General features: G+C 51.7%; 2 protein-coding genes across 2 annotated transcripts in view; one reads left to right on the top strand and one right to left on the bottom strand.

Moving 5' to 3' along the window:
- The window catches only part of TOGARAM1 (TOG array regulator of axonemal microtubules 1), a 45,381-nt gene extending 43,241 nt beyond the window's left edge, over positions 1 to 2,140 (bottom strand). Inside the window, exon 1 of the mRNA XM_040557799.1 lies at positions 2,132 to 2,140. Within this exon, the coding sequence (XP_040413733.1) occupies positions 2,132 to 2,140 (9 nt within the window). The remainder of the gene's footprint in view (positions 1 to 2,131) is intronic.
- Positions 16 to 13,900, top strand: KLHL28 (kelch like family member 28). The gene is made up of 6 exons (XM_040559925.1): positions 16 to 167; positions 1,876 to 1,924; positions 2,216 to 3,114; positions 5,456 to 5,899; positions 9,126 to 9,334; positions 9,947 to 13,900. The coding sequence occupies exons 3-6, from the start codon at positions 2,216 to 2,218 to the stop codon at positions 10,108 to 10,110; spliced, it is 1,716 nt and encodes a 571-aa protein (XP_040415859.1). The 5' UTR covers positions 16 to 167; positions 1,876 to 1,924; the 3' UTR covers positions 10,111 to 13,900.

Here is a 13,900-nt window from a genome sequence, read left to right as displayed (position 1 = left end):
CCCGGCCGCGGGGGGCTGTGGGAGCGCGGCGCCTCCCCCCCCGCCCTCCCCTCCCCTCCCCTCCGCCCGCGGCTGGCGGCGCGCGGAAGTGACGGAGCGGGGCCGAGGGCAGGCGCGACAGGGCGCGACAGAGCGCGACAGGCCGCGGGCACCCGCAGCGCCCGCAGGTGACCGGGGGGGGGGACGGGGCTGTCGCGACGTCGCTGTCGCGGCGCTACCCCCGCGGCCCAGAGGCTGAGGCGGCGGGGCCGGGCCGGGCCGGGGCGGCCCCGCAGCCGCCCCGGGGCCGCGCGAGGGGCGCTGGGGGGGCGGGGGCGGCTGGGACGGGAGCGGCCGCGGGGCGCGCCGGGGGAGGCTCCGGCGGGAGGCGAGCGGCCGGGCGCTGGGACCGGCTGCCCGCGGGGGGGGGGCGGCCCCCGAGGCCGGCGGGGCGCAGGGAGGGGCTGGAGCGGGTGGGCCCGGGGGGCGCCTCCAGCCTCGGCGGCGCTGTGCTTCTGCGAGATGCGGGGCGTAGGCGAGCGGCGCCCTGCGGCAGGCGCGTCGGCTGCGACGGCGGGCAGCGCTACCGAGCCGGCACGGGAAGCGTTGTTCCCCTGAGATGGCTTCAAACGGTCGTCTGCACCGCTTCTTACAAGCGCTGCAGCTGGGCTCCGGACGTTCCTGGTTTTCCACGCGTTCTTACCTTGCGTTGCGGTATTTCTGCCTGCGTGCGTAGGGAAGTTATGAACCGAGCGTGGGCACGGAAAATATCCTCCGGCCGCTGAACAGCTTTTACTATAACTTGCGGCGCAGGAGCGCTGTTATATGGCAAACAGCGGTATGGGCGTCGTTGCCCTTCACAAATATTCCCCAAAGGCTCCCTCTTAGGTGTAGGTTTATTCCCTCGAGTACAGGGCTGTAGTCGCAGAAGGATGAGCTCACTTACCTCTTAACGGGGAAAGCTTTTCCTCTCTAGCTCCAAGTCTTCACTTCTTTGTCGTGCCGTTAGGTTCCGCATTTAAATGTTGGCAGCCGATTCTGTTCTTTCAGATGAAGCACTTTGTAAGCGGGCTCATTGCAAATGAGGTGCCGGTTCAGGAGCTGTAAAAATGAGGAACCTCTTAATAATAAAATAAAAGAAGTGAGATTTTGACGTTTGTGCAGTCATTTAGCAATCAAGGATCGAGCCAGCTGCTCAGCTCAGAAGCGGGGTGGTGGCAGGGCTCCCCACGGAACAGGAGCTCTGCCCCCCGAGGTCCCGGCACGCTCACGGCCCCCCAGCGCTGCGGTGAGTGGGGAGCGAAGCGCTTCTGCAGCTGGGGGAGGTGGCAGCACCGCTGGAGCTGTGCCCGTGCTGGAATTGCGGCGGGTACCGCGGCGCTGGCAGGTGTCGGAGGCAAACTCAGGCTTTCCGGGAGAAGTGCTGGGCTTCGTGGGGCTGAGGGTGGCGGTGCGTCCCCCTCTCCCTGCCCTTACCAACACTGCCTGGGAGCCGGCGCGGCTGCGATGCGGTGCGGCCCGGAGGGGAGGTGGCGGTACCAGGGCGCCCACCCCGCCCTCTGGGGGCACCGCTGGCAGCCCCTGGCTCAGCCCCTGGGCAGCTCTTGCCTCAGCAGAAGCCACCCGTGGGAGGAGGCGAGGATCCCCCTTCTCCAGAGCGCAGTAACCTCTCACACCCCTTGTGCAGCCCAGGCGCTCAGAGCAAGGCGCTGCTTGGTTCTGGGCGGGGAAGGGGGCGGTGGGGAAGTGCTCGGAGGGAGGCAGGGCCTGGCTGCGCCACAGCAGCGCTGCGCGGGGCTCGAGGAGGAGCGGCAGCTGGGTTCAGAAGTTGGGAAAGTTTGCCTCAGATAAGCCCGTTCTGTATTTGTCTCTGCTTTTCTTCCGGTCTCTGTACAGTTCCCTTGAATAGCCGATGTAGAACTCTCGCGGGCGCCCTGTGCTCCAGGTAATGCACGTTGTGTTCCAGATGGAGAAGGAAGTCGTGCATTTTTCAGTAAGAGCTTAATATAGCATCGGCTATGAATAACCATGTGATTGTCTTGGATTTAAGGCTCATGAGAAAGCGTAGAGCGTAAGGACTCGAGAAGTGAATCGGAAAGCAATATACTAATTTAGATACAGCATAAATGGAAAAATATTTTTTAAATGTTACGTGCAGCATGTCTAAGTAACGTGAGTAATGAAAGTGCTGAAAGCGAAACCCTGAGTAATGCTTTAAAAATCCTGTTTGTCGCAGATGGACCAGTCGTCTCCAACCTACATGCTTGCCAACTTAACCCACTTGCATTCTGAGCAGCTTCTGCAAGGCTTGAACCTCCTTCGCCAGCATCGCGAGCTGTGTGACATTATCCTTCGAGTTGGCGATGTCAAGATTCACGCCCACAAAGTGGTGCTCGCCAGCATCAGCCCCTATTTCAAAGCCATGTTCACGGGGAACCTTTCCGAGAAGGAGAATTCAGAGGTAGAGTTCCAGTGCATCGACGAGGCAGCCCTGCAGGCCATCGTGGAGTACGCCTACACGGGAACTGTGTTCATCTCGCAGGACACCGTGGAGTCGCTTCTTCCAGCCGCAAACCTTCTCCAAATCAAGCTGGTGGTGAAGGAGTGCTGCGCCTTTCTCGAGAGCCAGCTTGACCCCGGCAACTGCATCGGGATCTCCCGGTTTGCGGAGACCTACGGGTGCCACGACCTCTACCTGGCCGCTAACAAGTACATTTGTCAGAACTTCGAGGAAGTTTGTCAGACCGAAGAATTTTTTGAGCTTTCGCATTCTGAATTGGACGAAATTGTTTCCAACGACTGCTTGAACGTCGTGACGGAAGAAACGGTTTTTTATGCGCTGGAGTCCTGGATCAAGTACGACGTTCAGGAGCGGCAGAAGTACCTGGCGCAGCTGCTGCACTGCGTCCGCCTGCCGCTGCTGAGCGTCAAGTTCCTCACGCGGCTGTACGAAGCGAACCATCTCATCCGCGATGACCACACCTGCAAGCACCTGCTGAACGAGGCCCTCAAGTATCACTTCATGCCTGAGCACAGGCTGTCCCACCAGACCGTGCTGATGACGCGGCCTCGCTGTGCCCCTAAGGTTCTTTGTGCTGTGGGAGGAAAAGCCGGGCTGTTTGCCTGCTTGGAGAGGTAAGGAGCGGTAAAGCTGTCGCAGCGACTGAGTGTCGTGGTGCTCGCGCACGTTTATCGTCTCCCTGGTCAGGATTAAGACGCGTTGGAGAGCTGTAGTTTGCAGGGCCGCGGTCACCGCTTTCCTTATGAGAACTCAAGCGGGTGTTTTTTGAACAAGGACGAGCGGTGAGTTTAACACGCCTCTTGATTTTGTGAGTAGTCTGCAGAGGTGCGGGGTTTTGTTGGTGCCTAAAAAACAGACAGAAAATCTGATCTCTTTCATTCTGGTGGTTGAGAATTTCATAACAAGTATGGCTGTTTTCAGCTTGTATGCTACTTCTAGCTCAGGAGCCCTTGGAATTAAAACAGACTTAATCAGAAAAAAGCTAAGAGGTAATTCTTAGCGACGTTAAGTTCTTGATCATGAGGCAATCATGCTTTTAGTCTCTGCCCTGAGCAAATGTCCACGTTCGTGCTAGCAGAAAAGGGTAAGTGCTCATCTTTGTTCTTCATCCGCTTTTCAAAGCCAGCATCCTCTTCGGTTCACCGCTTCGTTGCGTAGCTGAAGCTGATCACGGGAGCAGAAGGAAGGTAACAGCCGAAAACAGCTTTCTTGCCCGCGCTGGTGTGCGTGGGCCTTCTCGTAGTGCTGTGTTTCTGTATCACGTCCACAAACGGTGAACTGCGAGGGGTCCCGCAGGTGTGCGCGTGCTTACGCGTGCAGCGCTCCGACGTTCGAGGCAGAGGATGCTCGCCGCGCCAAGGCAGCCTCCCGGAGCTCTGCTGGGCCGAGGTCTGGGCTGGCGCTGTGCTCTGAGACGCTCTGCTCTGGACGGTTTTGTGCCCGGCTATACGTATGTGCGCACTTAAAGACGTGGGAGGGCGTGCGTGTGGTTTCTCTCCTGCGTTTATAAGGGCTTAGAAACGCCGTCAAAGTTACGTGACGTCTGTTCCCCTGATCGGCAGGGGTCGATAGCGAACTGGCCGTCGGGACTGGGAGTTGCTAGCTTTACAGCCTCAAGAGCTACGGGGCGGGGTGACTGTTTAAGAACAAAGTGTTTCTGTTGGAGTGAATAAAGTCAGTCCTCTGCGATTCCTCAGCCGTTTCTTGCACGGGTTCTTAAATGGCGGTGCCAACGTTACATGCTGATGTGGATTGGAGTGCTTTGTTGGTCTGCTTTTAGCAAAAGCGCTCCTCGCGATTGTTAACCACGCGTTGACGCATGCAAAGATTTATCTTCCTTTATTTATGTATTACTTGTATCAGTCTCTCCAACTGATGCTTCGGTTCATACTTCAGTTTGCGGTTGTTCTAGAAGTGCAAAAAAAGGCCGCAGATTGGCTAAAAATAGTTCCTAATAATGTAGGTCCCTGAGCTTCCCGCAGCTAAAAGCGGGAGTGGGAAACTGTAATTCCGCTACTCTGATTTTGATTTTCGTTTGTACTTGCAAGAAGGCTGATTTTTTTGCTCGCGGTTGGCCACTGCTTCGTGATAACAGCACGAAATATATTCTGAGTAATTCTGTTCTTCTTTAACGGGGCCACTGCGTTCGAGAGCCAGCCTGGTTGCATTCGGTCCCTGCTTCTGGGTTCTTAGTCGGTGGCTTTCACCTCTCCAGTGGCTTCATTTTCCTGTATGTTGTTAATGATTTCGGCAGATGGACTAGGTGCTGTCTGTGGTAGATCCTATCTATCACCAGATTCCGTCAGTGGTAGCCCAGAGCCACCGTATTGTAAAACCGAGTATAATCATCGGAAAGTGGGAACACGGTATTTTGAAAACAAGTATTTCTACACGTGTAAGAAGCGTATTTACAAATCTGCGCTTTCTAAACGTGTTTGTGATCAGACGTGATTATCCCTCTCCTGTTCTCCTTTTCTGTCTCCCATCTCTGTGGCTGTTTGGAGTTGCTGGGTGTTTCTTGTTTCCAGTTTACCCCCTAGAACCCTTTGGTTTGTATTTTTAGCTTGCCCTCCCCACAGCCTGTCCCCAAAAGCTGCTGAGGCATCAGCTCTCCCTTGTCTTTCCTCCCGTTGTCCGTGATGCTGTCGTGCCTTCTCCTCAGTCCGCTTGTTCTGTGCTTTCAAATTCACCTTTTCAGGTCTTGGACTCGGTGCCGTGGCTACCCACCACGTCGCTGCGCAGCACTTCACTCAGTGACGCCCTTGGTTTTGGCTCTCTAGACCAGTGAACAGCGTTCGATTCAGCTTACGTTCAGGCTGACGGAAGAAACAGCAAACGTCGGATGAGAAATATGAAGCACACGCTTAAGACTGCGTTCCTCGTTGCTTTTTTACACGTAACGGAGCTTCAGAAAGTTGGGTTTGCTCATACGATCTTTCTTCTTTTCTGTTTCAGTGTTGAAATGTATTTTCCCCAGAACGACTCCTGGATAGGCCTGGCGCCTCTTAGCATTCCCCGCTACGAGTTTGGGATATGCGTCCTAGACCAGAAAATCTACGTTGTAGGAGGGATCGCAACCCACGTGTGTCAAGGCATCAGCTATCGGAAGCACGAGAACTCAGTGGAGTGCTGGGACCCCGACACGAACACTTGGACGTCTCTCGAAAGGATGTTTGAGAGCCGCAGCACTCTGGGAGTGGTGGTCCTGGCGGGAGAGCTCTATGCCCTCGGTGGCTATGACGGGCAGTCCTACCTGCGGACTGTGGAGAAATACATTCCCAAGGTGAAGGAGTGGCAGCTCGTGGCCCCCATGAACAAGACGCGGAGTTGTTTTGCTGCGGCTGTCCTGGACGGAATGATATACGCCATTGGGGGCTACGGGCCCGCCCACATGAACAGGTACGTGCCTCTCACGTGCGTAGCCTGATGCCGTAAGCTGGTGAGCAGCAGCACGCACTCTTTAAGCGTGTGTTAAGTTAAAATCAAAGAGCAGCCAGCTAAAACTGTTCTGAGAGAAATCGGCGTGAGTCCACGGTGGGCCTCAGTAAGCCACCGTCCGTAGCACCAGCCCGGTAACTCAGCTGGGAAATCTCTGCTGAAGTGTATCCGCGTGTCCCAGCTCGGCGCCGTGGTTACTCGGGAGTCCCTAAGAAGGGCAAACGACGAGGCGGGAGGCGCGGGCGCGTGCTGCCGAGCAGGCAGTGCGAGCTCCTGACCTCGTCCGTGCCCCGGCTGGTCACCGCAGCAGAGCCGGGGGTGTGCTGTGCTCGGGCCCCCGGGTGCTGTGCTTGTACCTGCGTCCCCGCAGGGGCGCCTCTCGGGGCCCGGTGCTGGTGCTGCGCCCGTACCTCCGCCCGCGGCGCAGCAGGACGCGGGTTGCCCGTCACATCGAAAGCGCTGTGTGGAAACGAAGGGGGTTTTCTGCATGCTTCATGTCCCCTGTATTCACAGGGGCGTTTCCTGATAGCGGCGTGTTCTTTAATCAGCCCGTTCCGCATTTCTTCGTGCGGGTAGGCCGGGGCATTTAGTTACGCCAAGAAGTGACTTGTACTCTCGTCACAAACGGGAAGAGATCAGCCATATGTGCCTCCGGGAAGCGAACGGGCACGCTGCGGGCCTAAAGAGCTGAAGCAAGTGAAAATGAAAATCTTGCTTATAAGGTTGGGTGCACCGGTTATTCAGCAGTGCGGTATAACAACATTGCACTAATCATTAATTGTACTCATTCTTCCTATTTTATATCCTTTGTGTAAAACAGTTTGCGAGTCAAAGAATTGCTTCCAAAACAGGAAAGCATAACCAAGGAGTTTTCACTTGGAAAATGGAAAGTGTTCTAAATTACTGAAATGCACAATACCAACAGGTTAAATGGTTTGGTACAGCTGTGGCAAGATCTTAAGAAGCTCAGTACGCCTTGGTTCTGGCGTCATACATCACTGGCTGGCTGGGGCTGCAGGCAGCTCGGGTGCCTCTGGCCCAGCCCCAGCAGGGCCCCGAGCAGGGCGCCCAGCCCCACGGCCAGGCGGCTGCGGGAGATGTCCCCGAGGAGCCCCCAGCCCCTCTGGGCAGCCTGTGCCAGGGCTCCGGCACCCGTATACAGCTCGTATTTCAAATTATGGACTGTAGTAGCAGTTTAAATACTCAATAGACAAGGAAAGCGGTGGCTTTGCCCTGCTGGGCAGCTAAACTCCACCACAAGTGCTCTCTCAGTTCCCCCCCACACACCCTTCTCGGAAGAGAGGGAGAAGAAAGTATGCTGGAAAGAAAAAGGCTCGTGGGTTGAGGTACGGATAGGTCAGCTAAAGGGGAAAGAAGGAAGAGAAAGCGGGGGGAACAAGCAAAGGCTGTGCAGAAGCAGAGAAAGGAAAAAATGATTTCTCTTCTTCCCGTCAATGAGCGATGCTCGGCCGTGTGTTGGGAAGCAGGGTACGCGCAGCGGTTGTTCAGGAGGCCAGGCGCTATCTTCGCGAGAGCCCCCCTTCCCCAGCTCTCACCGCAGAGCATCACGCCGTAGGGGCCGTTTCATCCCTTCGGGCTCTTTGGGTCCCCTGCCCGGCCCAGCCCCGGGGGCTCGCAGAGCCGGGACACCGGGGGCACGTCCGTGCCGCTCCAGCTCCGCCCGCGGAGCGCCCGCGGCGGGGGCTGCTGCGGGGAGGGCGAGCCCCATCCCAGCCACAGCCAGCACAGAAACCGTCTCAAAAACGTTTTCTGTTGACTTGGGATTTCTTCACGTGGAAGTTGGCCCGGAACAAGCGGCACCCTTAGGCGCGTGCCCTCCTGGTGCTGCGCAGAGCGATCGACTTCGCCAGCAGGGTTAAACAAAGCAGAGGCGGCGGCAGCGGAGAGCGGGTGTACCCGGAGTTCCCGCGGGACCTCTGGGGTGTGCTGCTCGGGGCAAGGTGACTGAGCCCTTGCTCAGGACAGGGGTTCCCAAAAGATGAATGCTCTGTGCGTTCGCGGGCCTTTGCAGGGTAACCTCAGCAGCCTCCTCTGGGGCAATGCAGAACTCAGCGGCGGGGTGACGGGAGGTGTCTTGGTCGGGCTGGTGCCTTCGGAGGGAAAGGCTCCCTCCGGCGTTAGGGTTCTGCAGTAGCCTTACTCTGTGCTGCATCTTCTCTCTTCCTCAGTCAAAAAGGAATTGCCAAGAGCTCCTGCAGAGTTGTTAAATTAATGGATATTTCATTAATTGCCTCTTTAAATTTAATTTACTGTTTGTTCAATAATTTTGTTTTTATCGACTATGCAGTGATGCAAGTAATGTGGCGTGCTGCACAGCGACAGGGCTCACACAAGCCCTAGCGTTAAAAGAAAGCTGGTTGCTGTATAAGTAAGCACCTTTTCTCCTTCTCTTTAGCGCTTCTGCCTTTGTTCTCCTCTTTTCCACCCCCGTTGTCCTACTGAAGCTGCGCATGGACGGGGGACAGCTGTGGACAAGGAGCGGCCCAGTGACTGACCGGTACAGCTGCAGCGATTAATAAAGCGCTGCCGATAGCTTCCATTTTATCCTGAAGGCCCCTTCTGTCCTCAGTGTTTGATCAGCAACCTCTTTACTGCTTTTGCCGAGGGATTTGCCCTCCACGTTTTTTTCCTGTTAATTTCCAGGCGTGCCTCGAGGAAGCGTTTGATGTGTTGTGATAGCCAAACGTACGCTTCAGACCTGCGTTCCGTTCGGTTTTTCATGAGTTTTTCTTACGCATAGCGGCAGTCCTCTTTTGGAAGAGCTTTCTGTTCTGAGCCCAGCGTTGAAAAATCTTTCTTTATTTCGATTTGTAACCTGAAGATGCCCGGTAGGGGCCTGAGAACGTGGGAGGAGTGGGTGGATGATGTCAGGATGTCGAAGTGATTGTTGGCAACACCTTCTGGGGAGCCTCCAGCTGCACGAGCTCCATGTTGCGGAGGGACTCTTGAGGTGTTACCGCTGGGTTCAGTGTTTTATCTGCCAGCCTGGGGCAGTACAAAGCGACAACGCTGCAGGTTTTTCCATCAGCTCGAGCACTTTCCCTGTGTGTTACGTTGTTCCGGTCTGCAGTAGTACTGGGTGAGTCTGGCAGATGTAGATTTCTCGTGCGGTAAAACTCTTACGTCACTGAAATGCAAGCCTCACAGGCTGTTTTTGTATTTGCAGCATGGAGCGCTACGATCCAAGTAAAAACTCCTGGGAAACGGTAGCTTCGATGGCTGATAAGCGAATAAACTTTGGTGTTGGCGTCATGCTGGGCTTCATTTTCGTAGTGGGTGGGCACAACGGAGTGTCTCACCTCTCGAGCATTGAGAGATACGACCCGCATCAGAACCAGTGGACGGTGTGTCGGCCCATGAAGGAGCCCAGAACAGGTAGGGACACGCAGCGCTCAGCGGTCATCGCCGTGCCCGTGCGGGGTAAGCTGCTGTTTGGCCTGGTGGAAGCTGCGGTAAGTTAGGGTTGCGGGGACGTGTCTGCAGAGCGTTGTTCTTCATCTTCGGGTTGGGCCAAAGGTCACGCCATCAGTTCTGTGAAAGAATAAGTGTTGAATAATGAAGCGGAATGTGAGAAGAACAAAAGGGGACTGGACTTTAATGCTGAGCTGTACCAAAAACATCGTGAAATGGTATTTCTGCTCTGTCCTCTTTTTCCATTAATTTTGAGTGAGTTTCAGCAGTCCTGTGGTTACTGTCTTATTGCGTCTGCTTTGATGTCGAGACTCAATAGCGCATCTTCTCTGCTGCCTGCCTGAGTACTGCTTTGCCTTTAGCAAAGGGTGCGAGACGAGTGGGAAGGGAGGTTAACGTCTGAGCCCAGAGGGGCGCTTCGTCTGCACCCATTTTCTTTAGAGACAGCCCAGAGGAGAGGCTGGGAGAACTTGGCTGTTGCGCCTTGAGAAGAGGTGGCGGGAGGGGTTCAACTAGGAACAAAAATACCGTTCGCTTGCGCACCTGATGGTCACCTTCCTCTTTTTTTTTCCATAGGAGTTGGCGCAGCTGTGATCGACAACTACCTTTATGTAGTGGGAGGTCATTCAGGGTCGTCCTACCTGAACACTGTGCAGAAGTACGATCCCATCTCGGACACCTGGCTGGACTCTGCGGGCATGATGTATTGTCGATGCAATTTCGGTTTGACTGCACTTTGATGGGAAGCGGGACTTCACGTGGACCTGATGCGAAGATGGAACTTGATCTGCTTGAAAATAAACCCTGCTGCTGGAGACCGTACGCTGCGTTTTCAGACGTTGGAAAATGGGAGGAATGTGGTGAAGTTGTGGTTGGAACGAGGAATGATTTGTTTTATTCCGGTTTTCGGCCTCTGTTACTGTAGTGACACGGGCAGAAGGAACTGAAAGCTTATAGCCGGCTGGGTTTGGATAGCATCTTGTTGATGGCAGTGAATTTTAGAGAGTGTACTGTACACGCCTAGGATATGGTTAGAAAACTTACTGTATATCTAACCCTTTCACTTTCTAGAGCTTTTCTCTCTTCCTCCTGCCTACTAAGAAACATGAAGTTTACTGTGCTTGGCGTGAGAGATGTGTGAGTGTGGTGCGTGACTGGATGTTTGCCGATAGCTGTCTGGTTGTGTCTTCATATTAAGAAAATGCCAGTGCTTCATAATTTTTTTATGAACAGTAACTAAAGGGCTGCCTTGTTTCTGTATCTCAAGGTTTGTAAATAATAAATGCCGTAGTATGTTGCCTGTACACTCTCCTTTGTTACCCGTTTACTGATAGGAGGGCTGGGATGGTAAATTAGTAACTACTTAAATTTAGAAGGCAAATTTATATTGCCTTTTCCCAAAATCTTGGGATCTGATAAAGAAATCTTACGTTTTCAAACTCTCCCTTTTTTGTGGATAAATGAGTACTAGAGTCAGTAACTTAATCTTGCTGATCTGCTGTGTGTTTTCAATCGTTATGCAAAGAAAAATTGCAGCAGAAATGCATCGGAAAATGTCACAGCAGCATTCATAGCATGATGTCAAATAACTGCTCGGAAACGAATCTGTCCCATCCTTCTCCAAAGTGCACCTGCACCCGTGTCCATGCTCCGTGTAACCTCCTTTTCTAACAGAACGTATGATCGCTTTCTCAGCGTGTTCGGATATAAAAATGGTGCTAAATGTAGGACTCAGCGATAAGGCTGTTATTCACGTTAGTGCAGTATGCATAAAGCACGATTGTTCCGATTCTCCTAGCGTTTTTGTTTATTTGCTTGATGCATTTGTGCCTATGAAATCTGTCGAGAATAACACAACGTACTGAATGAGCTCTACATTTGTTATTTTTTTTCAGAAGATCTCTGTTTATCGTTCCTGTTCTGACAAATACACAGCTATGGAAGGAACAGGAAGACCCCCCCTCGGGTTCGTCAGCCTTGCCTTTACCACAAGTTGCAGTGAAGTGGCACAGGGCACGGTTACTTACCCTGAGCGTGTCCTGTGTGACGGGGCTTCGAAGGTTGGTTCCTGAGACTACCCAGAACCTCAAGAAGTAATAACTTTGCGATAGCCCCAAACTTTGTGAAAATGTGGGCGGATAAACAGGAAGTGATGCTGTGGGTTATAACCATTATTTAAAGTAAAGGACTGAGTAAATATTAATTTTAGCTAATTTAGCATGTTTTAGTTTGTCTTCTGATTTTAACTAGGAATCATAATTACCTTGAGTTTTTGTTTTGATGTCTGTGTGTGTATTGCCAGACCTGGTACTTAAGAATTTTTTTGCCTTGAGTTACTTTTTTGCTCTTGTTTTAACATGTTAAATTAATGTTTGTTTCCCCTTGTTTTCCAAGCCCATATAGTATTATTTTTGAAGGTGCAATAATATTTGAAATAGTTGCTTTAAAAGCCATTTCTTTATAAGTATGCTAAGTGGACGTTTGCTGAGTATACCTAATTTATTTTTAAGTTCCTGCAAAGCTAATTGTAGCCAGTCAAATAGCAGTGTTCTTTGTTCTTCCACAAGCTGACATTCAGACTTTAAACAGCCGAGGAGACGAGGCTGTTTTCACCGTAAAACGTTACTCACGGATAACAGGTGTTTGCACAAATCAGAAAATCCTGCGCGTGTTCGTCAAATTTGGTAGAGTTAAGCAGGACTTCAAAAGCAAATAAAATTAACAGCTTCAAAGTTTTCAGTGCAGTTTACCTGACCCTCTAAGGATTCTAGCCGTATAGCAATAATAGCGTGACTGAGTTATTCCAGTGAATCTCCTCGTAGGACACAAGGAGCTACGCTGTACGTTGCATGTCGGGGGGCTGAGGAGGGAGGGGAGTGGCTGGGGGCTGGTGGTTAATGGACGTGTTTCAGCCTGCAGAGATTGCCTCTCGTTTCTGTTCAGGTAAACGCACAAGCTGAATGTTTACATGTGCGGTTTTACTCCTCGTTGACAGCGTCCCAGATGCCATTGCTTATCATATTTTCCAATATACACCAAAAGGTAAAGATAGATTAATGTTAAAAGAGAATTTCCTTACTTAAAAGCTTAAGCCTTGAAGTGGTAGGGGGCTTCCCGCGCCGCTCGGTACGTGCTGCGCCATCAGCGTCTGACTGCAGCACGATTCCGTGAACGAAGATGTCCGTGCGTCTTCGGCGGTGTTGGTCAGTGAGGTTTCCGGTTAGCAGAAAGCGGTGCAAGATGGAGAAATTATTTTGACATCAGAACAAAACAAGCAGGGTGATGTCACTGGCTGTTCACTGTTTATGTGACCATCTTTCATCTCTGGAAGTCAGAACACTTCATTACAAAATGGTTTGTTACGTTTACCTGGGCGGTAGCAATATGAAGTTAGGTCATAGCGACTGACCCCGAGTTGTGCAATGGGGTTTTGCTAAATTTTAACATAGCAGGCGTAAACAATTTTTTCTTACGCAGCCTTGGGATTAAGCATGGGGAGGATACCCGATGAAATATACTGCTGTTATTAGACGAGCTGTTTAGCTAGAAATGGATCGAACAGTGTATGAAATTAGGGAGAGCGTCAGTTCAAGCCATGCCATCTTCCTTTTCTGTTCTGGGTGCTTGTCGTCCTGTTCACTGAAGTGCTTGGTTATGGGAAGATCAGACCCAACAACTTGTTTAAATCTGCATTTACAGTACAGTTCTCTTATTGCAATGTCTGTCTTGCAGTTTAAAAACTAAGGACCTTCAAATAAGATGTCATACAACTATAAATTATCATCCAGTTCTATTTCTTAATCACTCAAAGTGATCTGTAAAGCACTTTAAAACAGGCATGAGTTTATATGTGTTCACACAGTTCCTGAATTTCTGCTTTTTTAATTCGGGTAGCCATCCGTAAGCTTCTTGACTACTTGGCCCGGTAGCCTCCCCTCCTAGGAACGCTTTTCTTTCAGGAGGCCTACCTGGAATCTTTTGAAGGGGCAACTTTGTCCAAACACATTACAAACGGTTAACTTTTACTGGGAGATAGCACGTCACTTTTGTGAAGTCACCATCTGTAAGTCCCCATTCATTGTATGAAACAATGCAAAATGTCCGAGCTTGCCTTAAATTCTTGATATTTAACTGAAACGCAAAGAACTGGATGATAATTCCTATTTTTTTGCCTTATGCGCTGTGCTGTATTTTAAACCCAAGGATAACTATAATTTTTAGCAGGATTTAATAATTGTACAGAGAATACCAAATTGTACTCGGACTTACCGGAGTGCTTTGGTTGGGAGTACAAACTGATGTACGTAGTCGTGCGTATGTGGAGTGTTTTTATGTGCACACCTTTTTTAGCAGCGGTGTTCTGGTTTTGTTACTGTTTACACAGGTGGTATTTGAGTTCAACGGGAAATACGTGTGACTTGCATCCTTCTTCTTTACTGGTGTTCGCAGTGTGTTCGCTGTCGTGATGATGCTCCGTAACTGTTGTAACTACTTCATTGAATGTGAAACGATTTAGTAAATAAACCTGGA

This window comes from Cygnus olor, chromosome 5 (assembly GCF_009769625.2).
Source record: "Cygnus olor isolate bCygOlo1 chromosome 5, bCygOlo1.pri.v2, whole genome shotgun sequence".
Taxonomy (NCBI): Eukaryota; Metazoa; Chordata; class Aves; order Anseriformes; family Anatidae; genus Cygnus; species Cygnus olor.
This window is presented reverse-complemented; position numbering and strand designations above follow the sequence as displayed.